Source organism: Lynx rufus, unplaced genomic scaffold (assembly GCF_022079265.1).
Source record: "Lynx rufus isolate CCGP_SWC_20201006 ecotype Redwood Valley unplaced genomic scaffold, mLynRuf1.p SCAF_5, whole genome shotgun sequence".
Lineage (NCBI taxonomy): Eukaryota > Metazoa > Chordata > Mammalia > Carnivora > Felidae > Lynx > Lynx rufus.
The window spans coordinates 6,553,967-6,568,149 of NW_025814867.1; the positions used below are offsets into that span (position 1 = coordinate 6,553,967).

The following is a 14,183-nucleotide window of genomic DNA, read 5'->3' on the forward strand; positions in this document are numbered from 1 at the left end:
CACACTCACTAAGTACTAGCTACTCACAGAGATACTAGCCAGCAGCAAACAGCTTGCCTTGCTTAGAGAATCTTGAGGAATATTTATCCACTGATAACTTGCCCATTTTGTGTGTTTTTCTGTAGGTGATGCCGACAGAAAACATTGTAAATTTAAGCCTGATCCCAACATCCCTCCAACCTTCAGTGCCTTCAATGAAGACTATGTTGGGAGTGGGTGGTCACGAGGACACATGGCTCCAGCAGGAAATAACAAATTTTCATCTGTAGGCATATTTTTTTGGGAGGGATGGGAATACAGGGCTGGTGGTCTATATACCAATGGACTTGGACTTTAAGAACATAGGAGTCAAACCTTAGTATTTGAGAATTTCTGTACTCTTATTTTGCATTTTTCTTCCTGACTTTAATTCGGTTTTTTTTTTGCTTACATGGTAAAACATTCTTAAATAGGTTGAAAAGTCAAACTAATTACTATGTAAAAGAACTGGAGAGCCACTAGGAGCTATTTATTTATTATTTATTTACTTTTATTTTGAAAGATTTCAGAGCTGTAGAAAAGTTGAGAATACAGCAAAAACATTTTTACCTGTAGAAAAATTAAAAAGATAGTATAGCCAATACATTTTGATATGTTGTCTTTATGTGTGCATACATATATATGTATATACGATTCTTTTTTCACCATCAGCAGTAAGTTGCAGACATCATAACACTTTATCCCTAAATAGATATTGCTCAGGAGATTGTATCATGTAAGAAATGAGGATATATGTATATATGACAAGAGTATCATCATACCAAGAAGTGTCTGTACATGTATTTTTGAGTATTTGTACAATAATATTCTCTAATCTACAGTTCATGCTCAGATTTGCCAAATTGTTGCAATTGCATTCTTTACGACTTTCTTTGATCCATATTCAGTCATGAATCGCCTATCACACTTAGTTATCATGTCTTCCTAGTGTCCTTTACTTTAAGTAAAATAAGTTCTCTGCCAAAAAAAGGAGAGAAATGTCTTTTATGACATGGACATGTATTGCATCAACTTTGGTGATTATTGTCATTAAGGTGGTCGTTTTTAACCTTAGATACTCATAATCACCTAGGGATGTTTTAAAAAAAATCCTGATGCCCAGACCCAGAGCGGTTAAGTCAGAAACTCTAGGGGGTGGAACTTGGCACCAATATTTTTAAAGCTCTCTGGCTTATTCCAGTGTGCATTCAAGGTTGAGAACCACTACTTGCAGAGAAGGTAATTGATGGTAATATAGATCAGTGGAAGGAGATACGACGACAGCCTTGTGTTTAGGGTCAGAAATGTGAAATGAATGCACATCTAGTGGCCCGAAATTCAGAAGAGCAAGGAATCCTTCTCTGCCACTTTTTACTAAAATGTTGTATTGTATTACTAAATAAAGTGTCTGAAAGTTGACCTTTATGTAGAAATTCTTTGCCAGAGGCTGAAAACTTACCCTTTAGCTTACATTGGAAACTTAGTTCTTAGAGTCTATGTAACAGGTTTGAATTGTAAGAATTATAAAGAAAGCTAGCATACCAAACTACTTATTTTGTTACAGTCCTTATTTTGAATAATCTGTATTGGGCTTTCTGACCTGAAATAACTGTGGCTTTCATTTATTTAAACAAGTAGTCACTGTAATTGCCTAGAGCTAACGTATAAGGAACTGCTTTTTGTGTCTCTTTGTAAAATCTCAAAGGGGAAGGCATTTCCGTGCAGGTTACTATTTTTATTTCTTTTCACAGCAAGCCATGGCTGAAACCTTTTACCTTTCTAATATTGTGCCTCAGAATTTTGATAATAATGCTGGATATTGGAACAGGTGAGGGGTGAGAGTTTTAAAATGTGATTCTGTGGGAGATGAATGATGTGCCAGGAGAATGTACTAGTGCGCCCATCAACTGTTTCTCTTTCTTTCTCAAAGGCTAACGCCACTGAAGGTAAGTACTTTGGACTAGTGGTGGTCTTGGGAGTACAGTTATCTGTGGGAGTACAGACTTCAAAGCAGCCAGCCATTTTGAAGTGGCAAAAGTCACTGGTCAAAAGCCAAATTTTGGAAGAAACTACTCAGAATATTACTGGAGCATTAAGAAATTTTTGAGTATGTCCAGAGGACACTGTACTTTTTTCTACGTGTATTTCAAGAGTTGCTGAGCTTGCTTTTCTTTTTTTTTTTTTTTTTTTAAGTTTTGGTACAGTTACTCATAACTGTTAACCAGTTTTTGATAGATAGATAGATAGATAGACAGACAGACAGATAGAACCTAACTATTAAATCATCGAATTTGGAGCAGTGCCTGTGTGGCTCAGTTGGTTGAGCGTCCTGATTTCAGCTCAGGTCATGATCTCACGGTTGGTGAGATCTAGCCCCATGTCAGGCTACAGGCTGTCAGCTTGGGATTCTCTCTCTCTCCCTCTTTCTCTGCTCCTTCCCTGATTGTGCACACATGCATGCTCTCTCAAGATAAATAAACCTAAAAAAAAAAAAAAATCTGGGCCTTCTGCAGTTTTTTGACACTTAACCAGTTCTACCAGGGGATCTCTTTAAGCACCGAAAACTACCATGACTGAGGTTGTTCCAGGCTATTGCATTTTTCTCAAACAGTACTTGTGGTTTAAAATAATTAGGAGAGCACCCCACACTTGAAAGACTTCAGCAGTTACAGTCATAGCTCCACACTTGTTTTCTCTACATACCCTCCCTTCCCCCACTCATTATTTTAAGCAGGTGACAGCTATATTTTATATATAATTGTTTTCCCATATATTTTTAGAAGATAAGGATTTTTATTTTTTGTTTCTTATTAAAAAAATTGTTTTTGTAACGTTTATTTATTCATTCATTCATTCATTCATTCCTAGAGCACGAGCGGGGGAGGGGCAGAGAGAGAGCAAGACACAGAATCTGAAGCAGGCTCCAGGCTCTGAGCTGTCAGCACAGAGCCTGACGCGAGGCTCGAACCCATGGCCTGCGAGATGATGACCTGAGCCGAAGTCGTACATTTAACCGACTGCGCCACCCAGGCGCCCCAGAGATAAGGGTTTTTAAAATAAGTTTTTTTATTTATTTAGAGAGAAAGGGAGAGCGAGAGAGTCCCAAGTGAGCTCCATGCTGTTAGTGAGGAGCCTGATGTGGGGCTCAAACTCATGAACTGTGAGAATCATGATCTGAGCCGAAATCAAGAGTCGGATGCTTAACCAACTGAGACACTCAGGTGCCCCTAGAAGATAAGGATTTTTTAAAAAATGGAAGCAAAGCACTGTTATTACCCCTAAAATTTTAGCAGTAATTCCTTATTACCAATTTTACAATTAGTGTTCAAGTTTCTCCGTCTTTAATTTTTTTTTCTGGTTGATTGGTTTGGGTAGGTTTGCTTTCTAATCCTTTTTTTTTTTTTTTAATCCTTACCAATTATTTGTTGAAGACCTGGGATATTTGTCTTATAGTTTCCTTTTTGTTTTGGCTGGTTGCATACCTGTGGAAGCATTTAACATTTTCCTTTCCCAAGGGATATATTTTTGGGAGGAAAATTTGCCTGATAATTACGCGTATATGCTGTGAGGTACAATACCGTTGATTTTATTTTTTAGATATGGAAGCTGAAGGATGATGACATACTTTGTAATTTCTCATAAATGTCTGCCAACTGCAGTGTAAGAATGCATATTAAACTCGCCATTTTTATCGAGTAAATTAGCAGCCATTTTTAAATGATAAATCCCAGTGGTAAGGATTGTTGTGAAACTGCAGGGTCGTATTTTGGAGTATATAGAGTAAATTGGTACAATACCATTAAAAATACTGCTGCTGCATATAATCAAGTGTTATTAAAATATGTATTCAGTAAAGTAATCCTGGCCCTTGAAGTTTATCCTAAGGAATGTTGTGTTATGTAAGAAATGTTAGGATGAACCCATTTGCCCCACAGGAGGAATGGTTAAATAAATAAGGTGTATCAACTTGATGAAATGATATATAACTCTTGAAAAATGATTGAGAATTACAACACAGAAAGATAAGGGAGAAGACGATTTCAGTTCTAAAATATATACTCCGTGCACAGACAGGAAAATGTAGATAGTTGTATGAATGTGTTTAATTTTTAAGTTTTGTGCAGTGAAGAACTGGGACAATTATTGCTTATATGCTTATGATGTTTTGTGCAATATTGTCTTGTTCACATTCATCTGTGAAATTGAGTTTTCCTGATGTCTTTCCTAGGGATTTGATAATGGTTTGCTTCTCTTCTGTATTTATGTCTGTGAGAGTATCACACCTTTTTTTTTTTTTTGCTTTGTTTTTCAGAATGGAAATGTACTGTCGAGAACTGACGGAGAGGTTTGAAGATGTTTGGATCGTATCTGGACCGTTGACTTTACCTCAGACTGGAAGTGATGGAAAGAAAACAGTTAGTTACCAGGTAGGGGCATGTTTTAACATTCAGGCTTATGTTATTTGTATGAGATTATAATTTCTTTCTGTATTCTACTTTCTAATTTCCTTTATTGAACACCTGTTGGAATCATAGGCATCGGGGATATAATGATGGATTGAAAAGCAACCACTGACTTCAGGGAGCCCACAGTCTAGAAAGGGAGACAGACGTGTTGTAAGTTAATCACGCTAGAGTGTGATATGCTGCAGCAGAGATAAATACATGGTGAAGGGCCATCACAAGAGGACTGACCAACTCTATTTGTGTGGGTTGGGAAGACTTAACAGGAAGTGGTTTGTGAGCTAGATCTTGACAGATGAGTAAGAGTAAACTGAGTCAGTGAATCCCTGTATCGTACACCTGAAACTAATATAACGCTGTATCTTAACTATACTGGAATTAAAATTTTTTAAGATGGGAGAGAAAAAGAATAAACTGAGTCAGGAAGGGAGCCTGGGAGTTCAAAAGATGGAGCAGTGCAAGCACGGGACATTTGGGATTAACAGCAATTCTGGTATCACTAATAAAGATTAAGCTTAGGGCTCAACACAGGTATGGGTGGCTCAGAGGGGATGATTTCTACAAGTACGGGTAAGACAGGGGCCAGATAGTAAGTAGAGGGCTTTGTATTCCATGAAGGCTTAGATTTTAATATTTAGATAGTGAGAAGTCCTAGGTTTGTTTTAAGTGTGGGAGACATTTGGTTTGTTTTGGGTTTTCTAAAGAGTATGCTGGCAGCACTATGTAGAAAGTAGGGAGGAAGGGCTGTTTGAAAGAGAAGTCAGAGGCGAGGCGAATGGGGCATTACTGCAGTGGTCCGTCCATATGAGAACAGACACGGCGCCACACAAGCAGCTGGAGGGAGGACGATAGAGGAATATGGGAAAGAGTAACCCTGAACTCATTTTTTGGTGAGGAGAGGAAAAAGTCCAAATGATATTTAGGGGGCAGTGAGGAGAGTAAGTGGGAGGAATGGCTTTTCTTGTAGATGCTAGAGTTTTTAAAAAAGGTGAAGTTTTTTTACATGCAAGATACTTAAGAACCCTACGGACTGACAGAAAGAGAGGTTAAACCGTAAGAGTAGAATAAGTGGTGTGAGGGCCTGCGTGTGGTGTGAGAGTAAGCGGTGTGGGGATTGCGGCCAGAGGGTAGCTGAATTCCTACAGTGACACACTGTGAGATGCGTCCAGGGCAGGGAACCGGGTGGGCTGAAGAGGAAGAGGTGATAGAGTGAGCAAAGAGGGATTGAAGGACTTCCCTGTAGGTCCAAGAGATGTATTTGGAGGGAACACCTAGCTCAGCTCTAGGAAGAAAGCAGATATTTAGTAAATGCTGGTTTGGTTAGAAAGTCTGTGATAGAATTGAATGACCTGAGAAACAGGTTTAGGATAACAAAAGTAACTTTAGGGCATGTCCTGTCGCACTTGCTTATTATCCGCCTGTCTGGATCAGCCGCGTAGTGATGTATAAGTATCCAGAGTGTTCACCTAGGTGCTCACGCCCTCAGAGTATTCCAGCAGTTCTTATGGGAGGGAAGGACTGGCACAGGAGTTCGTATGTTAAACAGGTTAATCTCTCTCCTCCGATCAGTTTGCTAATTTGATTTTAGTATTTTTTCTTTTGGTAGAAGAAAAAAATGGGCTCCCTGTATTCTCTTATTTTTAAAATATTAATTATTCTTTTTTTAAATTTTTTTTTAATGTTTATTTATCTTTGAGACAGAGACAGAGCATGAATGGGGGAGGGGCAGAGAGAGAGGGAGACGCAGAATCGGAAGCAGGCTCCAGGCTCTGAGCCATCAGCCCAGAGCCCGACATGGGGCTCGAACTCACGGACCGCGAGATCGTGACCTGAGCTGAAGTTGGACGTTTAACCGACTGAGCCACCCAGGCGCCCCTAAAATATTAATTATTCTTGAGCTTTGTTAAATCCTCTTTACTCTTGCCATTGGAAAAGAGGTTCTCCTAACTTTGACTTTCAAACCTTAAGTGATGAAGTTAGTTTTATGTGTGCTTTGTTTTCATAAAATCGGAAGATTTATATGACTACTTACTGTGTAGTAGAAGAATTTATGCAGAGTATGAAAGGAAAATTAACCCAGTAATAGCATTTACTAACAGTTGGTTTTTTTTTGTTTTTTTTTTTTTTAGGTTTTTTTTGGCTGGATATTTGTTAAATACGGGTTGGCCAAATGCTGTAGTATATTTTTTGCTGAAAGTATATTTTTTTCCTTAAATTGGGTATAATTTTTAAAAATATAGCTTATAAAAATATCTGCCAGTTCTTTTTGCTGAACGGGCCTAAAAGCAGTGATATGTTATCAGCAGTGAGCATACCTTGAGACCAGATCTTGTTTCTAAAGAACCATCTTCGGGGCACCTGGGTGGGCTCCGTGGGTTAAGTGTCCAACTCTTGATTTTGGCTCAGATCGTGACCTCATGGTTCATGAGAACAAGCTCCATGTCTAGCTCCACACTGACAGCACAGAGCCTGCTTGGAATTCTCTCTCTCCCTCTCTCTCCCCCTCTTCCCAACCCGTGCTTGCTTTCTCTCTCTCTCTCTCAAAATAAAAACTTAATGGGGCACTTGGGTGGCTCAGTCAGTTAAGCATCTCTTGATTTTGGTTCAGGTCACCATCTCATGGTTCATGAGTTTGAGCCGTGTGTCAGGCTCCATGATGTCAGCTATCAGTAATCAGTTATCAGCTCAGAGCCCGTTTGGGATTCTCTCCTTCCCTCTCTCTCTCTCTGCCCCTTCCCTGCTTGCGTGTGGTCTCTCTCTTCTAAATAAATTAATAAACTTAAAAAAAAAAAAAAAGCTAGCCTAAAATAATCCTTAAATAAAAAATAAAAAACCATCTTCTACTGGGAGAACTTGGCATGTGGAAAAGTGGCTGATTCCAGGCCTGGTACAGGGAAAGTACAAAATGGAACATCTTGTGCCAGAAAGCAAGAAGTGCTTATATGGTAAGGACACGTCAAAAGGACATAGAAATGCGCTTGCAGGCCTTCCACCTTACTGTGTCTGGGGCTCTTTGATATCAAAATATAATGGCCTGCACATCTATTGAATTGGAGGAGAGTTTTTACTTCTAATAAATAGGTAAATACATGAGTGTAAGGAAAAACTTCTGCTGACTGTAGAATGTCAATTAATAAATTTATAAGAATGAGTTTGAAAAATCATTTTGCCACCATCATGGTAATAAGTGATGCAGACAAGAATCATCAGTAGATGCTAAAACTAGTGAGTGAAAGTTTTATGGGAAGGGAAGTAGGAAGTTTATATAGTTAAAAGAATCTCTCCACAAATTACTTATTAATAACAAAGCAAGAAGTGGTAACCGTACAGTGGAGGAATTTAACCGAGTGATCAAGGTTAATATTGTCAATAATGGGATTACTGATAAGCTGTATTTCCTGGTGTGATGCACTGAGAAGAATGCAATGTTACTTCTGTGATATTTCGGCCAAAAAGCATAGCATTGAGTCTCACTGCAGAAACATCAGGCAAACTCCTTTGAGGGTCATTCTGTGGAACAGCTGTCTTGTACTCTTCAAAAATGTTAGCGTTGTAAAAGACAAAGCTTGAGCAACTAAATATTACAGATTAATGGAGCTTCATCGGTCATGAAAACAGAATGCATTGTGTGATTTCAGATCAGATCCTAGATCAGAAAACAGATGATGCTAAAAAGGACATTATTGAGACAGTTGGCAACATTTGAGGCCTGTAGATTAGATAATTGTATTTTGTCAGTGTTTAATTTTCTGATTTTGATAGTTGTACTGTGATTATGTAAGTGAATGTCTTTGCTCTTAGGAAATGCATCCTGAAGGATGGTTCTGTGATTTATTTTCAAAGGGTTTAGGGAAAAGAAAAATACAGAGGGGAAAAACGTAATAAAGCAAAGTGGGCAAAATGTTAACAGTTGATGAAGCTGTGAAGGACACACAGGTGTTCTTTGTGCTAATCTTGCAAATGCTAAATTTGAAATTAGAATGAAACATGTATATGTACATATATTTTAATATATCTTTTCTATACCAGAATTCTTCATTACACTGGAATATATAAAACTAACCACTAAAAAGACTTACCTTGCTTCTCCTAAATAGTGACTGCTATCCAGTCCTTAAAGAGAGTTTCAAAAGAGACCTGTCATCTGTCTTCACCCAAATTAGTGTCATGGTGATGAAATGTGTGAGAGCAGCCACGATCAGCTTCCTGAAGGGTATACTTTGAGTAATAGTCTTGTTTTCTTGTTTTTGTATTAAAGCCCTATTGGTCTTAGGTCTTTTTTTCAAGTTCTGGACTTCTGGACCTGTCCTGCTAGTTTTCCATGTCTGTATTAATTTATAGGATCTATGCATGCTCACTGGCAAATCTTTAATCTAGCAAGCCTTCAAGTACCTGTCATGTGGGAGGAGGATGTATACAGAATTGTAAATGACATGCCTCAAACTACACTTTTGATTGCTTTCTCCCTTCTTTCCTGGATTTCGCATCCTGTGAGTCCTCTCTATTTCTTTGAGTCAACAACTTTCTTAATAACTTTTAATCAGATTTTGCTGAAGCTCTGAACACCTGCAATGTGGCAGAGTCCTCCAGTGATGTTCTCTGCCTCCGGTTCTGTTGGTGCCAGTCCGTCTGGAGTCCAGAAGTCATGACTTTTCTCATCCCTACAACCATCAGAAATCAATAATACCAAAAGAACAGAAAAGTAAACTTCATTTGTACTGAAATCAGGAAATGCCCATAGTCATATCAAGAACTTCAAATAATATCTGAAAGATACAGTACACTTGGACTGAATTATACAAGGTTATTATTTTGACATGTGTGTTAACTTGATGTGTATCAAAGCATGGGGCACGGTCCTGGAATTAGTAAGGAAGTTTTTAGTAAGGCAGAATTTCTTTTTTTTTTTTTTTTTTTTTCCCTTTATCTCATCCACAGAACCTTAGAGAGCAGATGCCTTTCTGTTAATTTTAAAGCTTTTGACGGGTGCCTGGGTGGCTCGGTTGGTTGAGCATCTGACTGTTGATTTCGGCCTCAAGTCATGATCCCAGGGTTGTGGGGTCAAGCCCTGTGTTGGACTCTGCACTCTCTCCCACTGTGCCCCTTCCCCGCTCACATGCATGCTCGTTCACTCTACCTCAAAAAAAAAAAAAAAAAAAAAAAAAAACCCAAAAAAATCAAACAACTTTTGAATCTATTTTTCATAAATTATGTATTATGTTAGAAGTTGTGAAGTTAGATGCTTATATTAAACATAGTTTAATCTTGATGCTTTTTCTCCCCCCTCATGTTGAACATAGTTGCCAAACAATCTTTTAATGAGCCTTAAATCCATACTTTAAAAATTTATTGTTATGGAACTCTATGTGCATAGTAATGAAAATCAGATAGTATAAGAGGTATGAGAGGGACAGTTTCCCGTCCCAGCCCCACTGTCCAGTTTCCTAGTTCTTCTGCTGTTTATCTACCTGTCTGAGAATAATGGGTGCTAAACTGTATTTCTTTTTTTTTTTTTTTTTAATTTTTTTTTTTCAACGTTTATTTATTTTTGGGACAGAGAGAGACAGAGCATGAACGGGGGAGGGGCAGAGAGAGAGGGGGACACAGAATCGGAAACAGGCTCCAGGCTCTGAGCCGTCAGCCCAGAGCCCGACGCGGGGCTCGAACTCCCGGACCGCGAGATCGTGACCTGGCTGAAGTCGGACGCTTAACCGACTGCGCCACCCAGGCGCCCCTAAACTGTATTTCTTAATTTTGATTTGCCCAATTTAAATGGTCTCTGTTGATGCTTTCACTATGAAATGCATGAATTTTCTTTGGTTCACTTCACACACTGTCCCATTATGTCATTCATGTTATTTTTAGTTCTTCTGTTGGTAAACTTTGCACCATAAACTTTATGTAATATACTTAAATCTTTACTTCTTAATCTATTACTTATGTATTGTCAAGGTTTATGGCATTTATTTTTGCGTTTGCTAGCTATAATTTGGTCTGAGCTTCGCCTATAGCAGAGATTCAGACAGAGGCCTTCTGTGGCACATCCAGCGTGTAGATTATTTGATTTGGTTAACACAGTGTGTTGTTTTTGAATTAGTTGCTAATTTTTCATAATTGGGAGGTTTCACAAAAAAATCCAGGTATTAGGGGCACCTGGGTGGCTTAGTTGGTTAAACATCTGACTCTTGATTTCGGCTCAGGTCATGATCTCACGGTTCGTGAGTTTGAGCCCCATGTTGGGCTCCATGCTTGACAGCTCAGAGCCTGCGTGGGATTCTTTCTCCTCTCTCTCTGCTCTTCCCCTGCTCGTGTGCACTCTCTCACTCCCTCTCTCTCTCAAAAATAAATAAACTTTAGGGGCGCCTGGGTGGCGCAGTCGGTTAAGCGTCCGACTTCAGCCAGGTCACGATCTCGCGGTCCGTGAGTTCGAGCCCCGCGTCGGGCTCTGGGCTGATGGCTCGGAGCCTGGAGCCTGTTTCCGATTCTGTGTCTCCCTCTCTCTCTGCCCCTCCCCCGTTCATGCTCTGTCTCTCTCTGTCCCAAAAATAAAAAATTAAAAAAATAAATAAATAAATAAATAAACTTTAAAAATTTTTTTTAAAAAAATCCAGGTATTAGCTTCTCTTAAAAAAAATCAGATGACTCAAACACTTGGCACATATTCCCGTAGGGCGTATGTAGTAGCAGCTTTCTCTCTCAATGGAACACATCTTTCTCCATTCACCGTAGTCCTCACCTGGTCCATTTCATCCATTTACATTTCCTGTCTCGCCCTCGTTGGTCTCTGAGTTTTAGAATCCTGACTCCGTTGAAAGTATAAAAGCAGCATGTATAGTACTCTGAATGTTTAAGTAGAATGTTTGGATCTGTGGGGAAGTAGATATAATCCTGTATTATTAAGTTGTGCCACTTGAGAGAGGTTTTCCATAAACAACAAAAATCTGAGAAGTGGGGTATAAAGATGGCAGGGTATTACAATTGCTACCATTTAAATTTATTCCATTTGAATGAAGCACCTGGGTGGCTCAGTCGGTTAAGCGTCTGACTTCAGCTCAGGTCACCATCTCACGGTTCGTGGGTTCGTGGGTTCGAGCCCCGTGTCAGGCTCTGTGCTGACAGCTCAGAGCCTGGATGGAGGCTTCTTCAGATTCTGTGTCTCCCTCGCTCTCTGCCCCTCCCCTGCTCACGCTCTGTCTCTCTCTGTCTCTCAAAAATAAATAAATGTAAAAAAAATAAATGTATTCCATTTAAAGAATGGAATACAGTACTTTTACTTTCTATTTCAGACCATTTAGCCTTACCATCATGCTATTTTTTAAAAAGGTTTATCAGTTTCTTCTTGAAGACATCATTCTTGGAGCCCTCTGACTTCTGTTCTAATATACGAACTGCTTGTTTCCTGCCTTCCAACCCTTCTCTCCCACCCGCCCCTCTTTCCTTCCCTTTATTCAGCAAATATTTATTAAGCTCCTACTGTGTACCTGGCACTATTCTAGGTATTTCTGATAACATCTGTAAACAAGTTTATAGTAGAGAGGAGATACACAATAAACAAAGTGCCATATGGCAAAAGAAAACACGGAGTTGGAAAGGAAAGGATTGGCTGCTAAGGGGAAATGAGACTGGGAAGAAACCTAAGTGAAGTAAGAGAGTAACCTATGGGGAGTTTTCCAGCAAGTGCAGAGACATGGGGGTGAGATTAGCTTGGCGTATTCGGGGGGCTGCAAGAATGCCAACGTGGCTAGAGCAGAGTGAGCACTGAAGAGGAGGGCAGTTGGAGGCAATGGGGAGAGGTCCGGATCGAATTCAGGGAGGTGCGACGACGCTATTTGATCAGGATAGTGACATAAGCTGGTTTAGATTTTTTTTTCTTGAAATGTTTAATTTTGAGAGAGTGTGAGTGAGTGCAGGGAAGGGGCAGAGAGAGAGAGGGGGACAGAGAATCCCAAGCAGGCTCTGCAGTGTCTGCATGGAGCTGGACGTGGGGCTCAATCCCATGAACCGTGAGATCATGACCTGAGCTGAAATCAAGAGTCGGACGCTTAACTGACTGAACCCCCAGTGGCATATATATATGCCCCAATATATGTATATTTTTTTAATTGGGGGAGAGAGGAGCAAAGGCTTCAGCCCAGGTTGCCATTTTGAACTGGAAACCTCCTTTAATCCTTATTCATTAGTTTTTTGCACAGCCTTTGGCAGAGCACGTTGGTATTTTGTAACATTTCATTTTGAAGTAATTTCAAATTTGTAGAAAAGTTGCAAGAACAGAGAACTCCGCTACCTGTTTCACCTGGACTTGTTCGCTCTCTGCAGTGTTTGCACCCTCTTCTCTATGTATGCATGCACCTATTCTTAGGATTTTCTCAGCCATTGGAGAGGTCATTGCAGATATCTTGTCCCTTTCCCCCTAAGTACTCCATTCTTTCACATAACCACAGTACAATGATCAAATTCATGAGATTCGGCATCTAAGAATAGTATCCACAGTACAGTCCATGTTCACATCTTGCCGGTTGCCTCAATAATGTTCGTCACGCAGCCTTTTTTCCCTGATAGGGAATGAAGTCTAGGATCATGCATTGCATTTAGCTGTCATGTCTCTTTAGCCTTCTTTAATCTCAAACAGTTAGTTCCTCAGCCTTTTTGTCTTTAACGATGTTGACATTGACGAATATAGGCCAGTTGTTTTGTAGTATGTTCTTCAAATTGAGTTTATCTCTTGTTTCCTCTGATTAAATTCAGTTCTGTTTCTGGCAGAACACTTCAGAGGTGAGCTTGTGTGCACCTCGGTGCGTCATAGCAAGGATGCATGTGCTGTCGGGTTGTCCTGTTATTGGTGATATTACCTTAGATCACTTGATAAGGTGGTTCTCTCGAGATTTCTTCACTGCTAAGTTATCATTGCTCCTTTGAATCTAATCAGCTATCTGTGGAAGTCCTTTGAGGCCATGTTAAGTATTCTTTTCCTCTTCAGACTGTCACCTGCTAGTCTTAGATCCATTGAAGATTCTGGCCTAAATCAATTAATGTTATAATTGTTGCCAAGTAATGATTTTCTATTCTTCTTCCTTCTACTTTTATTAGTTGATGTTCTGCTGTAAGGAAGAGCTTTTCCTTCTTATTTATTATCAGTGCGAATTGATGGGTTCTTATCTTATTCAGTGAGTTTTAATCGATCTGCTGTGTATTCATTTTGATGCTCAAATTGTCTTTGATTTGGCCAGTGGGAGCCCCTTTAGACTGTCTCCTGTGTGCTTTGACACATCCTCATTGTATTTTTAGTGCTTCTACTTTCTGGAATAATGTGATATTCCAAGGCTCATCTTGGCCAGACTCTGGGATCAGCCATCTCTCCACAGAGCCCTGGTTCCTTTTAATGGGGATTGGTATTTAGAAACCAGGATCTGGGTGGCAAGTTGATTCTTGAGTGCTCGTCTGCTGTTGGCTTGTCATGTGTGTTCACCACATTTATTTTTAGCTTAAAGTGGGTGGAGAGAGCCCTGAAGAACATAGTATACAAATTCTAATGCCTTTAGTGGCTCACTGTTCAGAAGACCTTCTTTCTCCATCCTCATTGCTCCTTTGTATTTTTTTTTTTGTGTGTGGAGATTTATACACCCTGCTTATAAATAAAGCACTTAACTCTGTGTATTATGTATGTGTATGTACAGGTGAATGTTGATAGGAATCTATATCCCT

General features: G+C 39.6%; 1 protein-coding gene across 3 annotated transcripts in view; it reads left to right on the top strand.

Moving 5' to 3' along the window:
- Positions 1 to 14,183, top strand: part of EXOG (exo/endonuclease G) — a 43,671-nt gene that overhangs the window by 5,902 nt on the left and 23,586 nt on the right. For all 3 annotated transcript variants that reach the window (XM_047099225.1, XM_047099224.1, XM_047099223.1), the window contains exons 3-5: positions 126 to 265; positions 1,770 to 1,846; positions 4,331 to 4,445. In XM_047099225.1, the coding sequence (XP_046955181.1) occupies positions 126 to 265; positions 1,770 to 1,846; positions 4,331 to 4,445 (332 nt within the window). The remainder of the gene's footprint in view (positions 1 to 125; positions 266 to 1,769; positions 1,847 to 4,330; positions 4,446 to 14,183) is intronic.